The sequence below is a fragment of the Cyrtonyx montezumae genome, unplaced genomic scaffold (genome assembly GCF_038088225.1).
Source record: "Cyrtonyx montezumae isolate F1298 unplaced genomic scaffold, pur_monq_1.0 scaffold_2, whole genome shotgun sequence".
NCBI classification, from domain to species: Eukaryota; Metazoa; Chordata; class Aves; order Galliformes; family Odontophoridae; genus Cyrtonyx; species Cyrtonyx montezumae.
Window position 1 is genome coordinate 66,566,808 of NW_027071936.1, and position 15,782 is coordinate 66,582,589.

At 40.3% G+C, this 15,782-nt stretch overlaps 1 protein-coding gene across 1 annotated transcript in view; it reads right to left on the reverse strand.

Annotated features, from left to right (window-relative positions):
* The window catches only part of DNAAF9 (dynein axonemal assembly factor 9), a 61,706-nt gene that overhangs the window by 39,178 nt on the left and 6,746 nt on the right, over positions 1-15,782 (reverse strand). Inside the window, exons 3-10 of the mRNA XM_065735979.1 lie at positions 11,971-12,090; positions 11,076-11,200; positions 7,245-7,341; positions 5,704-5,810; positions 4,163-4,240; positions 3,012-3,110; positions 2,390-2,445; positions 1,000-1,135 (exon numbers count right to left, since the gene is read on the reverse strand). Of these exons, the coding sequence (XP_065592051.1) occupies positions 1,000-1,135; positions 2,390-2,445; positions 3,012-3,110; positions 4,163-4,240; positions 5,704-5,810; positions 7,245-7,341; positions 11,076-11,200; positions 11,971-12,090 (818 nt within the window). The remainder of the gene's footprint in view (positions 1-999; positions 1,136-2,389; positions 2,446-3,011; positions 3,111-4,162; positions 4,241-5,703; positions 5,811-7,244; positions 7,342-11,075; positions 11,201-11,970; positions 12,091-15,782) is intronic.

Genomic DNA, 15,782 nt, shown 5'->3' on the forward strand with positions numbered 1-15,782 from the left:
ACGGCAGCAAATGGTGAATGAGATTTCACTGGGATGCTAACACAACTCTTTCTCAGGCCTCCGACACACGTGAAGTGTCAGGAGTACCCATATTCATCCATCCATCAGGCAGCTACGTGTGAAATGTCACGACAAGATCAGAAAACCAATCCCTCAATCATACGCTCACTCCACGTGACCTGTTCTCAACCACATCCATCTCCTCACCAGCACAAACTCTGGACTCGCACAACTGACGGACACTCCCAGAGGCAGAGAAGAGCCAGCAGGGAGAACTACACATCACAAGCTGCACACTACCTCTCCTCCTTCGCTGCGAGTTACCTTCTTGATGCACCCAGCCCAGCCAGGCAGAGGATCTGAATTCCCTGGGGTCGCTTCCCCAGTTACGTCCCCTGTGCAGCAGTGCAACAAGCCATCGACCTCATGATATGATTTATAACTAAGCTTTTACTTGAAAATGGAAACAAGTTAATCTTACAGCTTAATCTTAACATTCTTTGAACACCAGAAAGACTGGAAAAAAAAAGTCATGCATGAGCCGTTTGGCTCCTGAAGCATACTCTGAAATTTGGATATACATATGTATTCTTGTGTACTTACAAAGCCATTATGGAAAAACAAACAAACAAACACATCATGCTGTTAAGAAGGAGCTAAATAATTGTGACTCAAAATCCATGTGTCAGAGTTAACTACAGCACATGCTACCATTGCAAAGATTTTACATCTAGGATGAGTGTCACAGCTATAATTTCCTCTCCCTCAGCCACACATTTACAGCACCACAATTTTAAAAGGAAAAAAATAAAGCAGTCAGACAGTATATTTTGACATGGAAAGAGAGGAAAAACATCTGACTGTTAAGGTAACGTTTGTTCTTATACATTAACAATCGGGTCTTTAACTGAAGGAAAGCAAGCGTTTTAAGGGCACAATACAAAGGAAACAACAATATACACTGCTACAAAATGTTGGATAATTGCTGAAAAACCTCACCATGTGTTTAGCAGTGCTCCCACCAAGGCCAGTGTTTCGAACAAGGTGTCCTTCTGAAGGAAAGTTGAAGTTACCAGAGTTCAAGTTTTCTTTCGTTGAGTGGCTACCAAACAGAACGAAAGGCTGCCGGCTGGGGCTGAGGGCAAGAGAAGCTATTACTATATCTAGATACTGGAAGAAAATTAAAAGCAACAAACAAAATCAAAGCTCTCAAGCACATTGGACAAACTGTTCAATTTCTTGTGTTTAGAGTAGGACAAAAGAAAATGAATACAGCTGCATGGATGAAAGTCACAAATCTTCCCACTGAAAAGACCAAGTTCCAAAGGAAAAATGACTTGAATTAACAAGACTGATTTCTTTCATACACAATAGCATACCTCAAAACCCTGAAATAAGTACAGCAGAATTCAACAAACACTGTTTGGTTTTAGTTCTGGCCTGGGGCCCATGACTCAGCTGGTGAGATCAAGGCTTTTTATTATTTAAATGCAAAATAACATACAATTCTGAAAACAATCAACAGTGGAGTTAGTTCAATGTCATGGAATTCCCAAAAAAGAAGAATTTGCATAGACGTTGAGGAGCTAAGCAACCTTTCTGTAGCTCAAAACAGCAGAAAGCTTGGTTTTGCAACACATGACCTCCCTCCTCTCTCCTGTGAAGATTCTGGGCCAAAACAAAGTTAAGTTGACCTAAATCCCACAACTTAAGTAGGCTAAGACCGGGGTTTTTAACTGCCTTGTTTTAAACACTGGCTTTGTGTGTTGTGACATACAACAGTATATTGACTCCTTCAACCTTCATATTTTAGCTCTTTATATCATAAATAGAAGATCCAAGTTTTCAAGCACAACTATCCTGAGCAGCAAATTCTTGAGCTTTATTTTTACATTTGACCATGAAGAAGTCCATCGCATTAGAAGGAGGAATTGATCTTACAGTGACATTTTCCAACGTAACATCTACAGAATTAAAACCCAGGAAAACAATAGGATGAGGGGAAATGGCCACAAACTGATGCACAGGAAGTTCTGCACAAAGGTGTGTAGGAACTTCTTCACAGTGCAGGTGACAGAGCACAGGAGCAGGATGCCCAGAGATGTGGTGGAGACCTGCCTGGATGTCTACCTGTGCAACCTTGGCCAGGGAGATGCTTTGGCAGGGGGGTTAACTGGAGGATTTCTATAAGTCCCTTCCAACCCCTACAATTCTGTGATGTGAAAATTTGAGGTATCCCTTACAAAAGGGTCTCTGAGTGTATGCAAAGACAAGATGTAACATCAGAACAGTTCTGGAAGGAATTATAAGCATTCTTATAGCATCAGAGATATGGAAATAACCCATCAAGAAACTCACAACACCACAATTTCACAATAATGACTAATACCTGTTATCAGTTATATGGCTTGAGATCATTCCATGACTGAAATAACTTCTGAAAGGCTGTGAAAAAGGAAAGACATTCTGATTAATAATCAAATGAATAGAACGTGATTTATCTTCATTATCACCAAGAGCAAACCTGAATATCCTTCTCAGAAAAGATCCTCAACCTTCACAAACTTCCCTTCTCTGTAAACAAACCTAGACACCATTAAGTTTTACATGAGCTTAAGAAAACAAAAAAGCAGCCACTACCAAAAAGCAAGAAGCAAATGCACTGCACTATTTTTATCTCTCCCCTATTTCAACATGTAAAGCCTCAGTTTGTCAGTACACATGCAGGTGCTACCACTGCAATGATATTTGATCCTCCTACAAATAGAGATGTGCTATGCAAACCTGAGACAGCTAAGTTGAATTATGAGTGAGCACTCAACTCTCAGTTACATCACGCAGTCCCACGCCATGGACAGATAAGATGGGAACTCAAACTATAGGTTTTGATTCTTCAAATATCAAAGGTGAGATGAGGTAGGAAGAAAAAACATAGCAACAACTTGGAATGCTTATTATTACCTCTGCATAGATGACATTGGTATTTCAAAGAATAATTGAGACAGGCATACCTCCCCTGCCTGAGATTCTGATAGTTCCAGAATGAAGGGAATTTCAGTGTCAAAATTAGCAAAAAAGTTGGTCCACTGATGCTCAAAAGTCATTAAATCCTAGAAGAAAAATAGTCAACATTAATTGTTAAGATAAGTACCACACCAGAGTAAGAAGTCACTGCTGGTATTTCTATGAACCCAAATTATATTTCTCTATGCAACAGAGAATAAATTCTGTTCAACGACAGAGTAAGAACAACAGCTAAAAGATATTCACTTTTTCAACTAAAAAAAGGAAAAATATATATGAAATGCTAAGTTCACTCAACTTCACTCTTTCTAAGGAAGCTAGGCATACTCAAAATCATCAAGGCCTACGAGATCAGAATTACATGAAAAGTTTGTTCATTAATGTCAATGTTTTAGGGAAAGCTTCAAGTCATTTTAACAATTTTCAGGCTGAAGACTTAAAGAAGAAGACAGAAGGTTGAGTAACCCTGCTTCTGAATAGACTTATCTTCAAGAAAATGGTCCCAGATATTTCACTTCCAAATGGGTGAAAATTACTGATACTTATTAACAGAGAATACTTCTCAAAGCTGCCACTTATTAAAAGTTTACTTCAGTGTCAAGCCAGGAACTGAAGAATAAATGAACATTCATGGCTCTGTTCTCAAGCACTGAGATCTGCCCACCTCTTTCAATTGAGAAATCACTTTACAGTGTGTGTTTGTGTTTCACAGAGCTCCAAGGTAGCCACTGTGTGTCACTGTTATCTGCTTAAAGCAATTAATAAGCAATGGTGGAAGTGTTCTTTCCTGGAAGAAAAGCTTTATGTATGGCAGTTTGTCCCCTTACAGCAGAGAAAGGATTAACACACACAAATATGCAACCTTCAGGTCACAGGACTGTGAACAAAGTACAGAATTATGCCATTTAGGGATTCTTTCATAAGACTTTCAGGCATGTTAAGAGTTATAAGGAATCCATATGTAGCTATTTTCAGGTTCTGTAGACTTTGCAGCCATGTGAGGAAAGGAAACAGACCCTGCCATGCATGCAGGCTGTCTGTACATACCATTAAAAACAAACAAAAAACAGCATGCAACTGGGCTAAGCAGCCACACTAACAGCTTAGTCACTGGTTCAGAACATTACACCAGCATTACCTCAAAGAGCAAGTCCTCCAAGGAAACAGGATCCATCTTGCTGTATGTTTTCCACAAATCAACGCTGACATCCATTAACTGAAAAACATTTTAAATGTAGCTCTGTGAGAAATGCCAGGAGGAATGTCCCAGATACAGAGCTGCATCAAAAACAGACCTGCAGCACACTGCCCAGCCACAGTCCTCCTTAACTCTGTAGTATTTTTCCACTATTGGTTACAAAGGAATGGACTGGAAAGGATGCAAATATTCTCAACGCTCAGTAGCTTGTGTATGCACAAAGATTTGTTTGAAAGATGCAAGCAAAATTCACAAAACTCTTTTGAAAACCCAATTAAACTGTTCAGAATAACGACAGCTGGTGCAACCAGAAAGGGAAAGCTGTCTCCTGCAGATCCCAAGGACTATACAATACTCGATTCATATTACATGCAAAACTGACATCTAGGCAAAGCTAGTTTAACCTGGCAATTAGCACTACCTTCCTCCAAGCATTAAGAGGGTGTGTACAAAACACACTCTTCAAAAACATATCCCTGAAGGACATCTGTATCTGAATTACTTCTGAATGTACTCTGTTCCCCCAGCCTCGTTGTTTTACAGAGTTATTTCCATTACTCATAATATGATGATAACCATTTCCCAAACATGGCCAGATAACAGTATCTCAAATTGAATAATGTTTATTCTACCACAAAACACCCGAAACATTACTACAGTATTGCTGTGTAAGAGAACAAGCATTCTAAAAATGCTGAGAAAAGATTAACAAGTTCTCACTGGATGTCAGATCCTCTAATTTAGTAGCACTGAATGCATAGCAGAGGGATGGTAAGTTTGAGGTGCTACAAATAGATCAAGAAAAGCACTTTTTATTAAAAAGTATTAACTTTTATCATTTACAGCAATCCCAAATGCACTTCTTATATTGTTTTCTCTTTCCCTGCCTGTGACACACAGCAGCTGCTCAACAGACAACCGTGCAAAAACAGTTATGTAAAAAGTTAAGAATGCCACTTCCCACTTGAAATCCCCTTATGACTTGAAGGAGGAAGGAAGCAAGAACTCATGCTGGAACATAGCTCAAAGGCGAGGTAATATGCTCACTCCTCTGACTTTCTCAGCAACAGTCATTTTCTCAGCTCATTTCAGAGCATTCGTTACTGAGCAGCTTCTCTTATAGCTCTCATGAAGATCTGCTCCCAACTAGCAGAGCTAAAGGAGTCGTGTGACTGCTATTAGGACACCACAGAATATAAGAAAAAATTCCTCAATAACAGCAGAAGGCTCCAGGTGGGATAAGAACCATTTATCCAGGACAGGGCAGCTCATAGCAGCCTTTTGGTGAGACCTGAGTCTCACCCCCTGGACATCCAAAACACAGTTTGGTAAGACCCTGAAAAACTTCACTTAAGCCTACAGTGAGCAGCAAGTCAGAAGTAGATAACCTCATGAGGCATTTTTTGCCTTAAAAAGATTCCATTAACCTATTTCTGTTTCAAAAAGGACTACGTAGAGAAACAAAAATCTTCAGTACTCACCTCATATTTCATTGTAAAGAAGCCATCGCCACCAATTCCCTCCAGGGCAAAAGCCTGCACTATAGGCCACTTCTCAACAATGAACATATCAAAGATCTGCAGATGACCTGCATTTAAAAAAAACAATTCACATGAACATCCCTCTCACAAATATTGTCAGTTACTGTATGATGTTAAAGTGTTCTGAGATTGTAATAAGGGCATTTGATTATCTTGTTTGCACAACTTCAAATATGTGATTGGAAGTGTGCTTGGGTGAGGAAAGCAGCTTTTGAAGGCTCTTTTTTCCTCTACACTTCGAATTTTGTCCCCTTTCTCCAGTTACCAGCCTAACAAAAGGTATTCTCAAAATTTTGCTTTCAAGAATATTAGAAAAATATATCCATTAAAATTCCAGATAACAGGCAGGAAGCAGTGCTTATAACAACATCTTCTATTACTTGGCCATAAGTTAAATACAATCATCACCGTCTCCATTTTAGGCAGAATTTTAGGTTGGGGAAGGGGAAGATGTTCAGTCTGGTAAAACAAAACTCCTCATAGGAGCTGTAAGTCATCTGAATTGAAGCATAATCATTATCCTTAAGACACGCACCCTCTGCAGGGATTTCCTAACCAAGGGCCTCCATCCTTCCCCTGTCCCAACTCATTAAGGATTTTACAGGCAGTGAGAGAGTATCACCTTTTCCTTACAGTTTCTTTGCCTCAAAGAATCACAGAATGGCTTAGATGGGAAAGACCATCAAATTCCAACCCCCCCATGCCACGGGTAGGGCCACCAACCTCCAGATCTGACACTAGACGAGGCTGCCCAAGCACTCATCCAACCTAATCTTGAACACCTACAAGATTTCCAGATTCTGCTGCTTAAATGTCAAGAACACATGCAGAGGGAAAATGTAGTACTGTTACTGAGAAAGCAAAGCTAATGAAAGTAGTCTGGTTTGAATCTGAACAGTTAAAAAAGTCATTTTTTTTCACAAGGGAAAAAAAAAAACCCAAACCAAGAAAACCACTCGTCTTTCACCTACTGTACTACTGCTGAAAAACCCCACAGTGAGTAAGCACACACACTGCTTTGCTTCAGCATTATTCACTGTTGGGGATACAGCAAAACACACTTTACTAAACAATATAAGATTAAATTGTTCAGAGTGCAAGGCTGGCTACAGATCATAACAGGAAGCCACACAGCCCAGTTTCTTCAGTGCTAAAAAAGGAAACTCGCATAACGAAATGTTTATTCTTTCTTTACATAAAGAAGCATTTATCAAGCTCCCATCTGAACAGAGAACTTCTGTAGTTGCAGAACACACTCCCCTGAATGCAAATCACTTCTCTGTCTCACACTGAGAACATTCACTCTTCAGATGAAGTCAAAGGGCTAAACATGTTTCAGAAAGAAACCCAACTCCTAAGCAGAAAAAAAAGCCAGATTAATCCTTATTTCTTAACCAAAGGCAAAGAAATCTTTGCTCCCTGAACTGCATGACTTGCATGCTGCAGAACATTTATGCTAAGCATACAGCAAGCTAACCTACCTTGGCAGCTGTATGGAATACCAATGCGACTGCAATCTCGAACCATGTCTACAAAGCTGGAAATCTTGAACTCCTCTGCAGCTTCTTCATCTTCATACTGAAAAAATGACATTTAAAATAGCTGGACTGTTAGTTCTGCTATACAGAGAATGTATACGGTATAGTTTTAATGTCATGGTAAGTGTCACATTGTGTAATCCACCAAAATACTACCTACAGCTTCTGCAAACTCCCTTCCACCTCTCTATTTTGGAAACTACATCACAGCACGGATATATTCGAGCCAACAGGGCCTTTTTTTTTTTTTTAATTATTAAATCAAGCTTTACAGCAAGGTTTTTAATAAGGTTATATGAAGGCATAAATGCATGTGGCATTTTCCAGTTTTTGGTGAAATCTTTTGAACATCAGCTGTTTGATTCCAGACAATTTTTCTACAACTAAAAATATTTTGAGAATACCTGGTGTGCCACAAAGAAAACAGAGGGGGAAAAAGTCTCAGTAGACTGACTACATTAAACCAGGACAACAGACTGACTTGTTATGCCTCGGACCACAAGTGAGCAATGAGAACTAATTCCTGACTGAAGGAGCAGTATATGGAAGAAAAGCAGGAGGACAGAAGACACAGCCAACCTCGTTTCACCAGACACTTGCTTTTTAGAGCATGATCAGAAGGCAGAGGTGCTTTGCTTACCTTTTATCTTATTTTATTTTACACTGCCCAAGGTAAACTACACGATTAAGAAATTTCTGTATGCAGCTCTCAGGAGCTTCAGGGTAAAGCCAAGACATTCATTCTGAGAGCAAGCTCATCTCAGACAAGTCTGAACTTAAGATGCAGCCCAAGTTCCTCCATCATGTGTTCTTTACTCAGTCCCAGAAAACCAGATCAAAGTTTCAGGTCAAAGCCAAGCACTACACAATTGCCAGCTTCTCAAAACTCAAGATGCCATCAGAACAGGAACTGGTTTTTTGTCAGGATGCTAAAGGCTTGCTATCTATTATTGTAGATATATATACTGCATCGGTTCTGTAACCAGAACAGTCATGACACTCAGAAAGCTTATATAATCCCTTCCCTTACTTGGCAGTAAATTCCTACCTTCCTTGGCCATTTTGAAAACAAGCATTCCTCAGTTGTATGTTTTTCCTTTCACTAAGACAGGATATCCACTTAAATTAGTCACAGAATGGTTTGAGCTGGAGAGGATCCTTAAAGACCATCTAGTCCAACTCCCCTGCAAAGAACCCACAGCTCAGAGCCCCAGCCACACGTCACTGCATGAAGCCCAGGATCCTGTTGGCTTTCTGGGCTGTGAGGGTACATTGCTGGCTCACATCCAGCTGCCACCCACCAGTATCCCCAGGTCCTTTTCAATAGGGCTGTGCTCTGTCCTCACCTCTCCCAGCTTGTACTGATAGCAGGCACTGTCACAACCCAGGGGCAAGATTTATTGAACTGCTTGAAATTCCCGTGGTTCAGTTACAGGCAAACGGGAAAGAAAAGAAGGAGAAGCAAAAGTTTTGCCACATATATCAAGACCTACAGAGTCAGGCATGGCACTGCTTGCTTTATTTCCAGAGCAACGTTTCACTTTTAGAAAAGCAAGCAAAAGTTATTTCTATCGCTGACTAAAAAAGAAAAAGAAGGCTGCTTAAAAGCCTCTCCAAGCAATCTTTGTGTAAACAGGATATATCTAAAGATTGACACAGCATGTCTTTTATTGTGTGGGGGTTTTTTTTGTAATTCAGAAGTAATCTAGGAAACTGGCAATTCTTATACATATGAAACGTCAGGAAGTGCTGCTGCATGAATGAGCTGTGTGAGGCAATGAAATACACCCTGTATTTTCAGCACCAGGGATCTCAAACTTTTCCATTTGTTTCTGTACAGTTTACCTTTCCAGCTGTGTCATCATTACAAGCCAGCACTGTGTGATTAAGGTGACTACTTAGCAGGACAAATCATAGAAAAGCCCATAAGCAGATGCAGCTTATTTTTAAACAGCTTAGACTGCAGTTATGCTAGCAGCAGTGTGTTAAAAACACCTCCATTCCTCATTCCAAAATGCCTGGCAGACTGCCTTCAGGCATGCTGCAAGATTTGTCCCCTCAGCAGCATTTTTCAAAACAAAACAAAATCTTATGAGGTCAAGGTTTAAGATTTTGCTGTGGTGGGTTTTAACCTGCAGTTCAGCTGCTTCCATCTTAACAGTGAGTCATTATCACACTCCACGCAGCACTCATGGGACCCTAATCCAGAGTATAATTTGGGACTGGTATATAAGACACTGACAAAGTGAAACACGTTCAGTGGAGAGCCACCAAGCACATCAAGGGCTTGGAGAACTTGTCCCACGGGGAGAGGCTGAGATTCTGCTATTGCTCTGTTGTGGTTGCACCTCAGAGCTTCCTTTCAGCACCTAAAAGAAGTTACTGAGATGGCAAAGGCAGGATCCATATAGGCTGTATGACAAAGAGCAAGATTTGAAACAAAAAGACATCCAGTATTGGCTAAAAGGAAACCCTTTCTACCATTAGGACAGACAAGTCAGGCAGCCAAGTGAAATTCTGCTGTCATCCTTGGAGGTTTTCAACACCCAGCTATAAAAACTTGATCTGATCTCATTGTTAACCCTGGCTTAAGCAAGAGGTTAGACAAGATCACTTCTGAAGGTCCTTTCTAACCTAAATTATTTCATAATTCTGGGATATAATTTCACCATAAAGCAGCCCCACAAAAACATTATTAATAATAATCTGCCTCACTTTGAGGCTGGAAGATGAAGGAAACAAAATGATTGTCACTGTGACCTCCACATTTATTCTTCCACTCGTTTCACCCCTTCTCATCAAGGCACTTAAGACACTTCCCTCAGATTTCAAGCATCACTCGAAATTAGAAAAATAACTAAACAGAACTTAATGGGGAAAAGAAGCTTGCCTTAATAGGACTAAATAAACACTACTTTCAGACTCAGTTGGAATAAAAAGGTTCATACTCTGCACCTTGATAACCACCAGAACTACCTGCACAGTAGCACAGGGAAGCAACAGCTTTGTAACACTGCAGTGGCACAGTCCTTGGCAGCTAAGCAACTCATTGTCTACAAGCACCTTCACTCCTGGATGGACAAAAGAATGGGCAGCTATTTTCATTTTTTGCCCCTCTATCATTACCAGAACAACCACAAGACACACAGCTTTTCTAAGAATACCTTAGCTTTTAAGTGCAAGATGAAACTCTTACCCAGTAGCCACATTCTGACTGAAGTGAGTGACATAACCCAGCCTTTCTCATTACTGAGATAAATACCACTTGAAAGGAACAGTTGAAAGATAAAACCAAGATAGAGAATAGAGTTTGCTGATTTTTAAATGCCTAACTGAGCCAATCTTCTCTACTATTCCAACACTACTGGCATACAATGCATTAAAACACTGCTTTGATAGCAAACACAGCTCTCATTGGAAACCACAGTGCTGACTGTTGTACATGATTCAGATTCTGCATTTCTTCTAGCCCACGTTTTTCCTCATTGAGAGATCACTGAGTCATATCAAAACAAGAGTAAATTAGTGGGGGAGCAATTTCTTTTTGTGTGTCAGCAAATGCAGAGTATTCAAAACATATTTTTTGTGCAAACACTGCCCTCCCCCCCAAAAAAAAAATTAAAATCCATACATAAATACAGATCATTCCCTATGGAATATGAAATAGGAAAAAGAATTCCAGAAGGGATGTAAATAAAATGTTCCATTTTGAATGAGCTCATTAGAAAGGTATTAATGAAATGCAATTCTTATCTGCACTCCTTTTCCACTTACCTCATTTTCAGTTAGGCAGTGAAAATGCAAGTTCCTCCAGCAAGCCACATATGGCAAAAGATGATTATAATTCACAGGGTTACAGTACAGATGGACACTATCAGGTTTTATTAATAAGATTATATCTGCAACAACCAGAACAAGCATTATTCCAGCATCAGGACCACAAAATGAACGCAGGAACTGAACAGAAAGCACTTTCCCTACACTGTACCTCATTAAAAGAAACTGTTTAACTATTTAAAATAAACAATCATTCCCCACTTCTTTATTTTTTTTCTGAGAAGGAACACTTGGCAGCTATCCACTGCTCCAACTATAGCAGTACTTTCTACTGTTCAGAACAACTGTGGGTTTATTCTGAAGTCTTGCAAAGAACTTGCATCAGCTTGTCCTTCGACGAGCCAAGAGTGTCAGAGATGAGCACTCACAGAGCACTCAGAAGTGTAAACTACAGCTGCTCTTGCCTGATATTACATCAGGAGGTGGCTCCAAGTGAAAACCAGCCTTGCAGCACACAGGATGGATACTTAAAGTTTTGTTAAAATAAGGGAATAATCTGGGATCACGTTGATTGGCTGCCTTTCAACTATTACAAAAATGAGTAAATATGTTCAAGTGGAAAAAAAAACCAATGAAACAACCCAGAGTGCTTTAAAACTGCTGGTTTATCACACAATAATTGATAACGAAGGTATAAACACATTGTGACTGAACTAGGACTTCTCATAATGGGTGCATTTCTCCATGTTTATAACATCTGAGTGGGGCATGTCTGAAATCAAGAGCTCTTTGGCAGTTTTTTAGAACAATTTCCCATAGAACAAGTGCAGAGTCTCTTTTCCCAGCCCACCTTGTTTCCAGAGGAAAGAACTGGTGAAAATGCACTACTTACCATCAAGAACTTCTTCAGGAAAGCCAGTTCTTTCAAAGTCATTGTTACTCTGATTGTACAAGCCAAAAAGCAGATAGTTGGCCAGCTCCCTGCAACCTTCGTTGTACCGACTATCTATTCCTGCAAAAGCAAAATCATACATGAGATGATCTGCCTTAATACAGCACACCTGAAAAGGTCTGTGCTCTTCTCAAATAAGAGAACTGGTTAAACAGGAGTTTTATCTGAACACCTTCTCACGGTCTGGAGGCATTCTGGTTTAACACAGTGGAAAAGGAGAAGGAAAAGGGAGTTTTTGCAAGTTTGCTGCTGCATACTCACACTCCTCCCATGACCTAAATCGACAGGCCTTGCTTTAAAAAGAAGTCTGTTTGTCTGCAGTGTTCTGAAGCAACAGAATTCCAACTACAGTGACACAAACTTGACATCTGTCCGCATGCAGTGTTCATCCTAACAAATATGTTCTTGATTGAAGCTTCCTAACAAACTAATCCTGTGACCTAAATCTCCTGCTTTGGAATACATGATTAAACATTATCTTGCAAGTATTACAGTATAATCCCTGAGTCACCAGAAAGCCAGCACAAACTTCGAACAAATAATGAAAAGGTATTCTGACAAAATATGCAATACACAGACTGGAATAACGTGACCCAACTGAAACCATTCCACGATGCTCTGATTCTGCACATTCAGAGGTGTCCCCTGACAAAAGGGAGCCCTGGTAGCTCATCTGGAACTCAGGGTCACAGCATGAATACAACTCAGCTAAACACTCCTCAGGCCCAGTCCTCTATGCTTCCTCCCAGGAAGCAACCAGCCCTTTGCTCTTGAGAGCTATTTAAATGTAATCAGTCACCTTGAAATCTACGATAATATTTGAAAGCGAGCACGCACAATGTCCTGAAGATAATCTGGTTTACTGCTGACTTGCCTAACTTAAGTATCTTTTGAAGGCAATCAGATGAGCAATCACTTGGGAACAAAGTGGGAGTTCGGATGGTCCCCTTCAGTGGCAGCAAGCTGTTAGATCAGTTGTTCTGCAAAAGGCATTACTCATGTTCCACGAGCTAACACAGCTTATCACACCCAATACTAATCTAACAAGACATCCCCAACTACAGGCTGAACAAGGGAAAAGGGGCAAACATCATGGCCACTTCCATCCAACCAGGCTTACAACTGCAGGCTCCTGGAGAGCCAAGGTGGTGAGCATCATGGGTAGGCTAAGAGAATAACACAGAGTCAGGAAGAAAAAACAGAAGGAATAAGTCAAAAAAAAAAAAAAGAAAAAAGAAAAATGAGAAATGTCCTTATTAACAAGGTGTAATTATTGTTAGAAGAGTTTGAGAGAGGCACTCGTACACACCACCTCTTTCTGAGCCAGGATTTTACATTCTGTGTTCTGCAGAGGCAGAGGGAGTTAAAGGAACAGATACAGTTGGTGGAAAATAAACAGGAAACGAAACTATGACAAAGATAAGATGCATCCAAAAAGTCTAACAGGAGCCCTCAAGAGAACAATGGGGAAGGCCAGTAACTAGGAAACCCCCACGCCTGGCTCCAGCTGAGCTGCAAATTTAGTAATCCCTGTCCCCAGCTCATCACAAGGGCGTTGCTAGACAGGGACTCAGGCCAGCACTGCCTGCTGCTGCCTCAGGAGCCCGTCCTTATCTGGCCTCTCAGGGCTGATTCAGTTCATCAAACAGGCTGAGGGTCAGCCAGGTATGGAAAGCCCAACAGCTCAGCATGATGTACTGGGTGCCAGACACCAGAACTGATGCAAAAAAATAAAAAATAAAAAGAGGAGCAGACTGGGGGTAGACTGAGACTCATTTTCTGCGACAAAAGGTTATTCAGCTCTGCCATCTCACATATTTGCCATTTCCCAGTTGCTAAGCTGACAGAAACAACCTAGAGGGAGAAGTGCTGCTTTCTGCACCCCAGCCAAGCATTTGTGGCATGCCCTTCTGCAACACAACCAACAGTTGTTCTGTAACACGTTGAGCACCCACGTGAGCTAGAGGGGCACAGGAAGGTAAGGTTGGAGGGAACACACAGGACACTCTGAAATCCACTCAAAACCATCAAGCAGTTGTGGAACTGCCACACTGTCCCTGAAGAAGATAGGAAAAGTAAATGTCAAGGTCCATAAAACGTACTTATCTACACTGTAGATCAAACTTCAGATCAATCAGAAGAGCTACAATCTCCGGGCAGATCTAGACACAACCTACTGAAACCAAACACACATCTGTGGGAACCAGACCAATTTAACAGAGAGCTAAAAATCTGCTGAAAAATAAACTGTGAGAAACACCAGCATTAAAAAAAAAAAGTGGACAATGCAATTTAGGTAGTTCAATACACTGTTTTCTTAACTCAAACAGCTACACAGCCCCACTGAGCTTTTTAAAGACACATCTGACACACATCTTTTCTCTCCTGACCTCCACATTCTTTTTGCAAGAATGCCACTGTCCAATACTTATGGATATCAGTCCCAGGATTATCTGCAATTAGCTGGGGGGAGAAAAACACACTAAATCCAGGTTCTTAAATATAGCCAGGAGAAATATAACGTGCTATTTAAAGAAAAAAAAAGTGTAAGATTATCCACTCTGCACGCATGTCAAGAGGAATCAAGACATTTTTGTCACACCAAGAATGAATTTGAAGACTGATTTAAAAGCATTCTGTAAGAAATGCATTGTTACTTAACCAGAAGTTATGTGAGAAATTCTTCAGACTACATTAGACAGGTCAGATTAGACAACAGTCTCATTGTGGGTGCAGAAGGAGATTAACACAGAGCACATGTCTCACAACAAAATGCCTCCTATACTTCCACAACAGAAACTCTTATGAAGAGGTATGGTCTTATGCATGGTCTTAAACATTCCACATTACTCTGAGGCTTACACAAAGATTCCTCTTCAGCTGTGATGTTTGTTTTAAAGCAGGTCAATCTTTTGCTTGAGACTTAACCACAGCTTCAGAATTAGCAGCAGTCAAGGAGTGATGCAGAGCCAATGGCAGAGATGGCACAACTAGATGTATTTTACAAAACCAGGCTGGCACCAAAAGCAAAACCAAGCTCTTTATCTCATATAATTAAGTTTCACTGACACAGCCACCTCTATAGGTCATAAAAGTTACTACTAACCTTAAATCTCAAACCATTGCTACAGAAAATGTGGGCTAGGAAAAGTCATAACACACAGACAACATCAATCTGAAGAGAACTAAGTTCTATTTTTTTTTTGTGGTTGAGTAAATAAACTTCAAGCTTTCTTGCTGCACCATTTAAATAAAAATTAATACAAACAGGCTGCAGCAGGAAATTCATCCTTCTATCACTCCTTAATGCACTTCTTAATGACTGCTCATAGCTTCTTTAGGGCTGCAGTAGATTTCTTCATCCTTAACCATTACACGTTCTTTGAGAAACTATTCTTTAGTTCTGTTCTCCAGGGAACTGTAGTTGTATATTCTTGACTTTGACTTCATGATGTTGAATATATATTAAGAAACAGAAGTCTATGTTGCATACAAAAATACTAAAGCTGTACAAAAAAACCTATTACCTTCTCTGCAGGCTTTTTCTGTATGGCCCATCTTCCCTGATCCCAGAAGAATTAAAGCACTGGAACCACATGCTGTTGGTCTGTCACCACTTACCTTGTTAACTCCTTCCCAGGTTTCTCAAGCAACTCTTTAAATGCATTTTGAATTATCACTTCTGCTAAAATCAGCTTTTAATTGTCAATTTCCCCATTTCCCCCCCCATGTAAGCCAAGCAGGGAGAAGAG